The sequence below is a fragment of the Galeopterus variegatus genome, unplaced genomic scaffold, assembly GCF_000696425.1.
Source record: "Galeopterus variegatus unplaced genomic scaffold, G_variegatus-3.0.2 Scaffold236, whole genome shotgun sequence".
NCBI classification, from domain to species: Eukaryota; Metazoa; Chordata; class Mammalia; order Dermoptera; family Cynocephalidae; genus Galeopterus; species Galeopterus variegatus.
Window position 1 is genome coordinate 161768 of NW_007726347.1, and position 11514 is coordinate 173281.

The 11514-nt window shown below is 55.8% G+C and overlaps 1 protein-coding gene across 1 annotated transcript; it reads left to right on the forward strand.

The window, feature by feature from the left end:
* Positions 1 to 4083: 4083 nt before the first annotated feature.
* CORO6 (coronin 6) lies at positions 4084 to 11166 on the forward strand. Its single transcript, XM_008566340.1, has 11 exons — positions 4084 to 4276; positions 5475 to 5735; positions 7191 to 7313; positions 7762 to 7891; positions 7987 to 8168; positions 9251 to 9370; positions 9798 to 9902; positions 9987 to 10132; positions 10486 to 10543; positions 10648 to 10878; positions 10964 to 11166. Exons 2-11 carry the CDS (start codon positions 5538 to 5540, stop codon positions 11087 to 11089), a joined length of 1419 nt encoding a protein of 472 aa, XP_008564562.1. The 5' UTR covers positions 4084 to 4276; positions 5475 to 5537; the 3' UTR covers positions 11090 to 11166.
* The last annotated feature ends 348 nt before the right edge of the window (positions 11167 to 11514 follow it).

Below are 11514 nucleotides of genomic sequence, written 5' to 3' on the forward strand. Positions count from 1 at the left end.
ATATTAGGAAAAGGCCTGTCACTGAAGCAGGAAGCTGCATACTTCTAACCCTCCTCCCAGGGTTTGAGGTCCCTCGACACCATGGAGAGCTATTGCAAGGTGCTTCTGTACTTTTCCAGCCTGGAAGTGGAGGGTTGACTGGGCCTGGCTCCTGCTATGAGAAGAGAACCAGCCTCATTTTCTCAGTGACCCAGAGATCTGGGACAGAACTTCTAAACTGGAATCATCCTCATCAGCTTGAAGATCCCCCAAGAGGTATATGACTGATGCTGCCATCTGTGTCCTCACAGTGGTGCTGGTGACAGCATCCTGTGTATACATGCAGGTCTAATACCCAGGGCTTAACTCAAGCTGATGACCCAAACTGAAAACTGGGAAACTGGCCCTTGAAATGTTTCCCAGTCAGTAAGCCCACAGGGAATTATTTGTTTTTTATGTTTTGTTGGATTTTGGTTTGCTTGGCATAGCTAAAGGTGCCTTTTCTTTTTTTCTTTCTACTTTATTTTGTAGGACTTGTTCTAAACATGGAAAACAAGTCAGAAGACTCTCCCACTGACTGTTACCTTTGCCCCAGGCCACCCCAAACTTTTATGCTCACATTTTATTAAATAAAGCAGGTGCTCCCTGGAATCTCTGGGACCTTTCTGAGGCATTTGAAGCAGAATATTAGAGTGGTCTCATCTCCTTCCTTAATCTTGGTGGTTGGGATGTTCCACTTGTATCATAGATTTTTTTTATTACTGATGTGCTCCGCTGTTTTTAAATGTGAACTTGTGCGCAAACGTGCAGATTCAATGTTCTTGTTACAGATTGAATAAATTTTTTATTTTGAAGATGAAACACGTGTACTTCATCAAGTGCAACAGAGGAGGGAGGTACTAGAGAAGGTGGAGGGCTTGGAAGAGAACATTGATAACAAACATGGATCAGTTCTCATTGATTGCTCCCAATCAAACATACCCTGAAGAGATAGTTGAGCTCTAGAGAAAAATGTAACTTTCTACCTTCCACAAAATAAAAGACTGCATAGGAGATAGGATCACTAAAAATTAATTCAGTGTGGCTCCAATCAAGTGACCAAGCTGGGAACTTGCCTGGTCGAGGAGGCACTTGCCAAAGCCACCACCTGAATGTTAGAAGAATGAATAAGCAAAGGGACCAAAATTCCTCTACCATCTGTGGTACAGTGACTGGTCTGGAACAGCTGTTGTGACCTGTTTCAGCAGAGACTGGATTTGTTGGGTGGGTGGTCTCTCTGGACATTAGTGAGATAGAGCTAACAAGCTTTTCAGCACAAGGTACCTCAGCTCACTGAAAGGTTTCTAGCAAAAGGACATGAATTTCCAAAGAAGTAAAAGGTTTAACCCTCTCCCACCATTAGAAGAGAAATATTTGATGTCAGTGTTGCAGGAGGGAGATGGGGCCAAAGGGCAGTTCTCTAAAATGGACTGGCGGGGGGTTGGCCGGGAGAGTCTCCACTTCTCCAACCTTTCCACAGACCCATGATGAGATATTTAATGGTGCCCTTTACCACATACAAGGCAGCACTACTATCAAAGGAGAGTCAGTTTCCAGTTTCCTAATTGCTAAGAAAATTTGCTGAAGTTTCCAGAGAAAACACTGCCCCTTGAACTAAAGTCAGCCAGTTTCATTGTGAGTCATCCTTATCAAGTGGGAGGGGCACACCACTGATCTCTAGCTGCAGTGCATGATGGTGAAGGTATGGTCATTTAAAATTATTTAGCTCAGTTGGATAAGTGTGGTGCCGATAACACTAAGGTCCAGGGTTTGATCCCTGTACCAGCCAGTACAAATAAATAATTTCTAGGGGTGTCTGGGGTAAGATCAATCTTGGCTTTCTAGCCAAAGCAGATGGACCAATCATGGCTAAGTTCTCAGGCCACCTCTTATAGAAGATGATTTCATGAAAGATGAAATCCATGTCTGTCTTTTGTAGATTGCAGTTCAGAGCCCAGCAAGGGGAGGGAGGCATCAATCCCAAGTGGCTTCTCCTGATTTGTTCTTCATACTCTGGCTCTGCCCACCCACAGCTCTGCCAGGCCTTGGCAGCCAGAATAAGGCTGGCAGGCAAGGCTGAGCCATGCCAAGCCCAAGCAAATACTTCTGAATACCTGCTCCTGTATTCCAAGAGCACTCCCCTTCCCAGATGATGGAACTGAAAGGAGGATGGATTGAGTGATCCCTGTTCCCTAGTCCCAAACCCTTCCCTTTAGAAGACCATCTCCAGCTCTCTTTAAAGAGAAGGGAAGGGGAGGAGGAGGCTGGTAAAAGAAAGATGCCATTTCACAGTAGGAAGCAGCAAGTCAAATCCCTTCTTTGCCAACAAGTGGTGCAGAGTTGGTGCTCCTCTTCATTTTACAGTCCAGAAAGCTGCAAAAATAGGGTCATTATGCCAGGACTGGAACCTCAGTTTTCAAATTAGTCCAGGCATCCTTTCCTCTGTGCTATGCAACATAACTCTCAGTTATGCTTTATCTCAGCACTTGTGAGATAAAGTGGCACACTGTCCTTGAAGGAGAGGCAGAAATGCATGTGCTGAAAAGCATGGACCACTTAGATAAGAATCTGAGCTCTACCACCTACCAGTTGAGTGACGGATAAGCTACTTAACCTCTTTGTGCCCCAGTTTCCTCATCTGTAAAACAGGGATAATAACAACCCATTTCAGAAGGTTGTTACCAGAATGGAATTAATATGTGTAAAGTCCTTAGAACAACGCCTAGCACATAGTAAGTGTTGTTGTTATATATTATATAGCACATAATATAACTATTGTTGTTATAAAGGAGCAAAAGAGTCACTCAAGTCTTTTCCTCCTAACCATGTGCCTGGAGTCTGTAGGTAAAAGAGAGATTCCTCATTCACCCTTATGGCCTCCCAAGCCATGAATTATTTCTGGAGCACCTGTAGCAGTTTCTGATTCTGTTCCCCTCCAAGCCACTGGACACCTGGACTCTTCCTGAGAAACAAAGGAGCCTTGTGGGGACCTTCGTGATTTCTACCATCTTCCCTCCCCCTTCTCCCCAGTGCTGTTCTCTGCCCTCAGGAAAGATGTGTTCCACTGAGTCCCAGGTATGCCCTGGAAAGTGGGAAGTAATAACTGGCCCCATGCTGCCCTCCAAGGCCTTATGACCCAAGGGAAGAAATCCAGGCAGTATGCAGGCACTGGGTAGACAGCAGCTACAGGAATTGGTTGGTCTTCACAGGCTGTATTTTGATCAGGTTACTTTTTATTCTCATTGACCTTGGTCAATATTCAGATCCGTAGGTCTTGGGGGGAGGACGGGGAGGTTTCCCTGGAATAAAGTTGGGCACCAACTCAAGACCCAAAGGACATTAGGAATCAGGCTAGGCATCGGCCTCCGAGCTGGCTGCTCTGACCCCTAAAATGTGGTCCAAGACCTGCTCCGGCCTCTTCCCCCTGAACCTGGTGTTCCCCAGGGCTCAAGGTGGGTTCACTCTACTCCTCTCCCTGGGCTTTAAGGTGCTTCCTGCCCTGCTCCATGGAATCCTCTCTAACGGGGTAAAACGCCTAGCACAGTGTCAGCGTTTTAGGTTCTCAAATGATCGCTACCGCTATTAATAACAATAACTGTAACGATCACAGCCCCTTGTCGGCTACTCTCGCAGTTGCCCTGCGCCAGCCTAGACTCTCATCCAATGGCTGAGACTACGCCCCCGAAGCATCTTCTCGGGCCTCTTTCCAGGGGGGCCTGGATGTGCAGTCCCGCAACCCTGGCCCGCCAGGACTGGATAAATTGGGAGCGCGACTGCGGCAGGAAAGCGGCGCGAAGACACTTCATCCCCAGGGGCGCGCGCCCCCTCTCAGCGCCCCGCTCTGGGTCTGGGAACCTGGGCCTCCCCGGACCCCCGGAAGAGCGCGCGCACCCCTCACACACGCACACTTACTTCCCACGTTTTTCCGAGGCCGGCAGACACTCGGCGCCGAGTCGGGGGCGCTCGACTTTCCCGCCGCTGGAGAGGGCGGGGCAGCTTTGGGCCTGGCCCCGCCCTTGTCCTCGGCCCCGCCCCCTCGTGTTGATGGCAGCGGCAGCTGGGACCGCAGCGGCGTCCGGCCCTGGAGAGCAGCAGGCAGCGGCCGGAGAGCGCCGCCGAACACCCGGGCCCCAGACGCCGCCGACACCCGGAGAGGCAGTTCCGGCGTCCTGACGCCTTCCTCGTTCCTCAGCGCACCCCCGGCCCTGTCCTCAGAGGAGTCGCACCGTGAGCGCCCTCCCGGCCAGTTCAGCACCAGGTAAACCCTACACTCCCCCACCCTCCCCCGGTTCCCGCTGCCACCGCAGCCAGCGGAGCGGACTGGGTCTCTGGAGCGGGCAGAGGTTCGCACCCCCTCCCCCTCCCCGCCAAATTCTGTCCCGGGCGGGGCGGACTTGGTGTCTATATTGGGCCGGAGAGCAGCCCGCGCGCCCGCCGGGTGCGGACACCTCGTCTTGAAAGAACGCAGTGCCGGGGCAGGAGGCCGGGGGAGGGTGCGGGGAGGCAGGGCCTTAGGCCTGGGGTCGAAGAAGCGGCTTGAAGGGCACAGGGATGCCCGAGGCTGGGGAGGGCAAGGAGTCAGTGGCTGGGGCTTTGGGAGAGCTGGGTGTGTCTCCTGGGGAAAACAGGACAGGTCCTGACTGGAGAAAAGGCACCTCACCCTCTGCACCTCCGCAAATCTGGCCCTGAACTTGGGGTCAGGACTTCATCCCCAGGAGAGTTTACCAGGAGTGAGGCCCATCTTGGGTAGAGGACCCAGAGGAGAAACTGGACCAAAGTATGGTAGGCAAAAGCCAGAAGACCTTGGTTAGGGCCTCTTTGAGAAGCCAGTGCGGGAAGGAGTAGGAGGAGGAGAGATCCACCTTACACTGTGTCCCTCACCCCCACCAGCAGGGAGTAAACTGATGAAGACAGTAGCAGGAAGGAATCGGGTTAGCTGACAGGAAGAACTTCTCCCTTGGCAAATTTTTAGAAAAAGGCAAAACCCCATCTGCCTGAACTATGCCAAAGATGCGATCTCTGGATCTTGGGGGGCTGCAGTCCTAGCCCCATAACTGGCTTCAAGCCAAGTCCAATGGCCAAGGCCTCTATTCTGGACAGGGTGCCTCTGGGAGATACAACCATTTCCATGAAGAGATACTTATCCAAGGCTGGCAGCAGGAGGGCAGCCTAGTGTTGAGGCTCCTCCCCAAAACATTCCAACTTCCAGGAAGCTTTCAACCCTGGTAGTCTCCACTGTCCCACCAACCTGGGTATCTAAAGAGAAGTCAGGCCCCAAATCCTAGCCCCTCACATTAAACAGCATTTTGCAGGTGACAAAGAACTTTCCCATATGTCAATCACCTTGAAGAAGGCTCCCTACTTCTAGGATCAGACTCTGTGGGGATTTATACCTGACTCCTGGCTAGATAACCCTTCTCACCTGCCACCCCCTCCACTCCTCCTTCCTCCCACAGCTCACAGGACTAAGGACCAAAGGCATTTCTGGGCACTGAGATCCTCAATCTCTGCCCCCAGGCATGAGCCGGCGTGTTGTTCGACAGAGCAAGTTCCGCCATGTGTTTGGGCAGGCGGCAAAGGCTGACCAGGCCTATGAGGACATCCGTGTGTCCAGGGTCACATGGGACAGCTCCTTCTGTGCCGTCAACCCAAAATTCCTGGCCATTATCATGGAGGCTGGAGGCGGTGGTGCCTTCATTGTCCTGCCTCTGGCCAAGGTGAGGGATGAGGGGAAAGAAGCAAGTGGGAGGACACTGGCTGGGACCCCTGGGGACTCCTGACAGCAGGTTGTGTTCTCACCTAGTTCCACTGCTCAGTCAGAAGGGCAGTTTGTATGAACTGGAAGCTCCATGTTCCCCATCCCTCAGGGACCAGTGGGAAGGCTCCCTCACTCCACCCTTAGCAGCAGCATCACGGTGGTCTGCACACACTCCCTAACCTGTCCACCTCTCCATGCAACACCTTATTCCCAGTAGGGACAAAGAAGTGAATCAGGTGTTGGAGATGGTTGGGACACAGCAGAGCCAAAACTTTGGCCAGATTCTGTCCCTGTCTCTCCTAATGCTTCACACCCTCATGTTTTGAGTATGGAGATCCTCCTCCCCAGCCCAGGATGACCTCTTTGATTAAATCACATCCCAGAGCAGCACATTGAGAACAGGATCAGGCTCTATCCAAAGAGTTCCTGGCTACCTCCCCACTCTGGTTCTTGCAGTGAAGTAAAATGACAGTGAAGGGCAGGGGGACATGACACATAAAGCCAGAGCCCTCCTATCCTAGGGATGGGGGCCAAGAAATGACTACAACTTTTGCTGTGTAACCTTAAGCTCCTTGGCCCTCTCCACCCTCAGGATGGTTATCCCAAGGCATGACCTTGACCTGGATTCTGACTCCCTACACCTTTTTAGGGGAGGCCCCATAGGAGGCAGGGTCGGGAAGAGGCCTGACAATAGCTGGTGACTCACCCCAGACAATGCAGACACCATGCAGGGACACCATCCCCAGGGCTCAAATTTCAGCTGGAGCTGCCTCCTCCTCCAGTATGACTGCCATTTCAGTGCCACATGGCCACCCCTCTCCCCTACCTCCTGGTCTGAGCCTATGCCAGCCCCTGCAGAGGCCTCAGAGCCTCCACAAGCAGCCCATGAAGACCAAAAATAGGTGGACCCCCCGCTCAGGTTTGGGGATAGTAGGTGCCAGAATTGCCTGCTGCTGTGGTTACAAGGTGAAGCCAGTGATAAAGGAGAGATCTGCCAAAGGTACCTAGGAAAGGACTGTTGGGTACTGCACTGAGAATTACCTCACCTTGACCTCTCCCACCAGGGCCTTCCCATAGACATCCCAATTGGGGAACAGGCTCAAGAACAGCCCTTTCCAAGTAGGTGTCTTTAAAAGAGCACTGGACTGAGTTCAAGTCTTTGCTCTATCAGTGTCTTGCTGTGTGTCTTTGGTTAAGTCATCTTACCTTTGTGTGTCAGATTCCCTAATATTTAAATGATTTCAATTCCGCGTTAAGCAAAATACAGGAAATAAACTGGATGGGATTAGACGTACAGAAAAGGGTCTGCAAAGAGAACATAGATGATAGAGAATTGAGATGTAAACAGATCCCCTGCCCACCCCAAAAACCACATGGGAGAGTGGTCCCACATCTTTCTTTCTGACCCCTTCAGACAGGACGAGTGGATAAGAACTACCCGCTGGTAACTGGGCACACTGCCCCAGTACTGGACATTGACTGGTGCCCACACAATGACAACGTCATTGCCAGTGCCTCAGACGACACCACTATCATGGTAGGAGCCAAGTGGATGCTGCTGGACAGCTGGGCAGGGGAGCAGGGTGGGCTGCCTCACCTGTACTGGGGAAGGTGGTAAGGGAGATGCTGGGTCCCAGGGCCCTGCCCTACCCAGCTCACAGTCTATTTTTAGCTACATGCCCACCCCCTCCCAGGATGCACTGCTTAGAACTAATTATAGCCATGGCCAACTTGGGGCCTGAAGAGCAGGGGGGCAGTGCTCTGAAGTCTCCCTGCTGGAGTGAATGGGGAAGTCTCTAGAGAGCTGGCAGTGCCCCCAATGGCTCCCAGCTGTTTCTGCCCTAGCCAGGTACCACCACATCTTGCCCTGTATTTGACCCTTACCACTCAAGAGAGCTAGTAAGGTTGAGGGGACGTAGGCGAGGAGTGGAGGGACAGGGCCAGGTCCTCATCCCCCCCACCCTACGCCTTTTCCTCCTACCCAGGTGTGGCAGATTCCAGACTATACCCCCATGCGCAACATTACGGAGCCTATCATCACACTCGAGGGCCACTCCAAGCGTGTGGGCATCCTCTCCTGGCACCCTACTGCCAGGAACGTCCTGCTCAGTGCAGGTCTGGGGTCCTAGGGAGAGGTCTCTACTGTAGATGGGGGGTGAGGGGGTGGCACAGACAGGGCCCAGGTGACCATGCCTGGCCACTCTGGGCAGGTGGTGACAATGTGATCATCATCTGGAATGTGGGCACCGGTGAGGTGCTGCTGAGCCTGGACGATATGCACCCCGACGTCATCCACAGTGTGTGCTGGAACAGCAATGGTAGCCTGCTAGCCACCACGTGCAAGGATAAGACCTTGCGCATCATCGACCCCCGAAAGAGCCAAGTGGTGGCGGTGAGTGCCTAGCCTGGCCACTGCCCAGAAGCCCCTGCCCTGTGACCAGCTGCCAGTTCCCTGTACCCACAATCATCAGAGCCCTTCGTCCCAGCTTTCACCTGCCCCGTCCCTATTCCAGAGACAATCCCTCCTCCCCAGTCCCTGCAACCACAGCTCCCTGCCCTAAGTAAGCCCCCAGCCTGCAATTCTCTGCCCCCACTCCTGTTCCCTCCCCTCCCCTGCCTCTCAGAAGCTCAGAGGAGGGCTCCTCGCTTTGGGATTGAGGAGGGAAGCTGGAAACTCCATCCTCCCACCAGAACCTGCATGAAACCTGAGCTCCCGGACCCCTCTCCCCTCAGCCGGCACCCAGCGCCATCTTCTAGGATCTGGGGCCTGACACTGACTCAAGGGCTGGCCCCTACCCGCCCTTTTTGATAACGCTGGGCGGGGAATGGGGGCAACCCTCGCGCGTTGCTTGCCCCAGGGCGGCGGCCATCGTCTCACCAGCCTCTATCGTGTGCGGGGTGCGCGGGGCGCGTGCATGTGTGCGTGGAGCACGCGCGCCGAGCGCGGCTGGGGCCGGGGGTGGGGGCGGGCGCGCTAACCCACTAACCCCGCGAGCAGGAACGAGTCCGGCCTCATGAGGGCGCCCGCCCGCTGCGGGCCGTCTTCACCGCAGACGAGAAGCTGCTCAGCACCGGCTTCAGCAGGATGAGTGAGCGGCAGCTCGCGCTCTGGGACCCGGTAGGCCAGGCCGCTCCGGGGGCGCTCGCTTGCTCGCTCCTTCACTGGCTCAGCCAGGAGCGCACTCCCGGGCCGTGGCCTGAGCGGAAAAAGCCTCGCTGCGACCCCGGGGAGCCAGCAGACACCCCCTGCTCTAGGGATCAGCCTTTGAGGGCGCTTAATGGTTCGGGATCTGCTGAGAGCCGCGCAATTCCTGCTGTCTCCAGGACAGGGGCCAGTCGTGGCCCCCAGGAAGCTGAATTCTTAGGCCCCTTTTGTCTCTCCCCCGCCTCCTCACCCCCCACCCCCAAGTAGGCAAGCTGGTCGCTTGGCCCTCCAGCTGGTGATGCCCCTCCCTGTCTCCCCCCAACCCCCAGGAGAGATTTGCGGCCCACGAGGGGATGAGGCCCATGCGGGCCGTCTTCACACGCCAGGGTCATATCTTCACCACCGGCTTCACCCGCATGAGCCAGCGAGAGCTGGGCCTGTGGGACCCGGTAACGCAGCTGGAGGCTTGGGGTGTGTGCCCCGGGGACTGGCATCACGGGAGAGGGGCCAGGCGCCCCCTACCCGCATGGCATGCCCACCCAGACAGGGCTGGAGGCTGCTGCCACCTCTGCAGCGCCTGCCATCTCCACAGCAACCCCTCTGCCCAGTTTTGCTGCGTCGCCTGAAGGAGCCTGCGCTGGTGCCCCTACCTGGTGATGCCGAGTCCCTGGGGGTGGTTTGCTGTGACTGCATGCGGAGGCGCAGGGGGGGGGGGGAAATGTGCGGGGAGGGAGGAGTGGTGTGTCTAGGGGAGGGTCTTGCAGCTCTGGTCACCAGAGGTTTGGGGCGGGCAGGAAACGTAAAGGAGCTTCTGGGGATCCCGAAGAAGCACAGGAGGGCGCGACAGGGCTGGTCACGCCTCTTGTGCTCGGACAGAACAACTTCGAGGAGCCAGTCGCACTGCAGGAGATGGACACAAGCAACGGCGTCCTACTGCCCTTCTATGATCCCGACTCCGGCATCGTCTACCTGTGTGGCAAGGTGCTCGCGACCGGGCGGGGAGACTAGAGGGCTGGATGTGGAGCGCCCTGCCCGGGCGCGCCTCTAAACCGACTGGTTTTGCAGGGCGACAGCAGCATTCGGTACTTCGAGATTACCGACGAACCACCCTTTGTGCACTACCTGAACACGTTCAGTAGCAAAGAGCCGCAGCGAGGCATGGGTTTCATGCCCAAGCGGGGGCTGGATGTCAGCAAGTGCGAGATCGCCCGGTCAGCAGCCTGGGCCCCTCCCATACGCCTGTCTCTGTCCCCAACTCATGTCGGGGACTCATCTCTGTCCCCAACTCAGCCAATAGTGCAATGCTTAGGAAAAGGAGGGCGGGGGGATCTGTTTCAGGGCCAGCCTCAGCGCTCACTAACCTGACATTCTCTGAACTTCAGTTTCCTCATTTGTAAAATGATAAACATCTCATCAGAGGTGTTTTACCACAGAACAAAAGATGTGTTTAAAGTGCAATGCGCACGGCAGGCGCTCAGCAAGTGTTGGTTTCCAACCCCTTGGTCCCAGACAGAAGTTAAGGGGGTGGGAGTCTGCGGGGGTGCTGAACCCCACTCCTTTACAGGTTCTACAAGTTGCACGAAAGAAAGTGTGAACCCATCATCATGACTGTGCCCCGCAAGGTGAGGGATTGGGAGAGGGGCTGGTCAGGGCTCCGAGGAGGAAGGGAGCGCAGCAGGCCTGGCGCCCCGCTCACACGTGTCGGCCTTTGCACTCACTCCCGCAGTCAGACCTGTTCCAGGATGATCTGTACCCGGACACGCCGGGTCCGGAGCCGGCCCTAGAAGCCGACGAATGGCTATCTGGCCAGGACGCTGAACCTGTGCTCATTTCTCTGAGGGACGGTTACGTTCCGCCCAAGCACCGCGAGCTCCGCGTTACTAAGCGCAACATCCTGGACGTGCGCCCACCCTCCGGGTCCCGCCACAGCCAGTCGGCCAGCGACGCCAGCTTGTCGGTAAGATCCGGCCCTGCCCCCCCAGTCCACATATCCCCGTGCCACTCCCTGTCCAACGCGGCCCCTTCTGTCCTCCGCGTCCCAGCAGCAGCACACCCTGGAGACGCTGCTGGAGGAGATCAAGGCCCTTCGTGAGCAGGTGCAGGCCCAGGACCGGCGCATCACGGCCCTGGAGAACATGCTGTGCGAACTGGTGGACGGAACCGACTAGCGGGGCGCGCGGGGAGAAGCTCCACGCAGGGCGGGCGGGCGGGGCGGGGCGCACGGACTCGGCCCCGCCGGGTTTTATGTCCCAGACTCTGGACCCAGCCTCCCTGGGCTGTGGGCAGGGGCGGGACTGGGAAGGGAACTCCGCCCCTGGAGGGAGACCTGGACAAATGGAGCGTGGGGGGGACCCGTGTCTGGCTGGCTGGGGGTGAGCTGCACGCCGCGTCGGGAACTCGGCAGGAGCTGGCCTAAGGAGGCCCGGGTAACAGGGGCCTCAGCAATGGTGCTGCACGGCGAGGCGGTGTCTTCCTCTGTCCTCCACCCAGGGCAGGGCAAGTGCTTAGTATTAGCGGATGCTAGGGGATATTGGGGAGCTTGGGCTTGACCTCAAAGGGGTGGCGATTCGACGGGTCTCCCCAGACTGGGGAA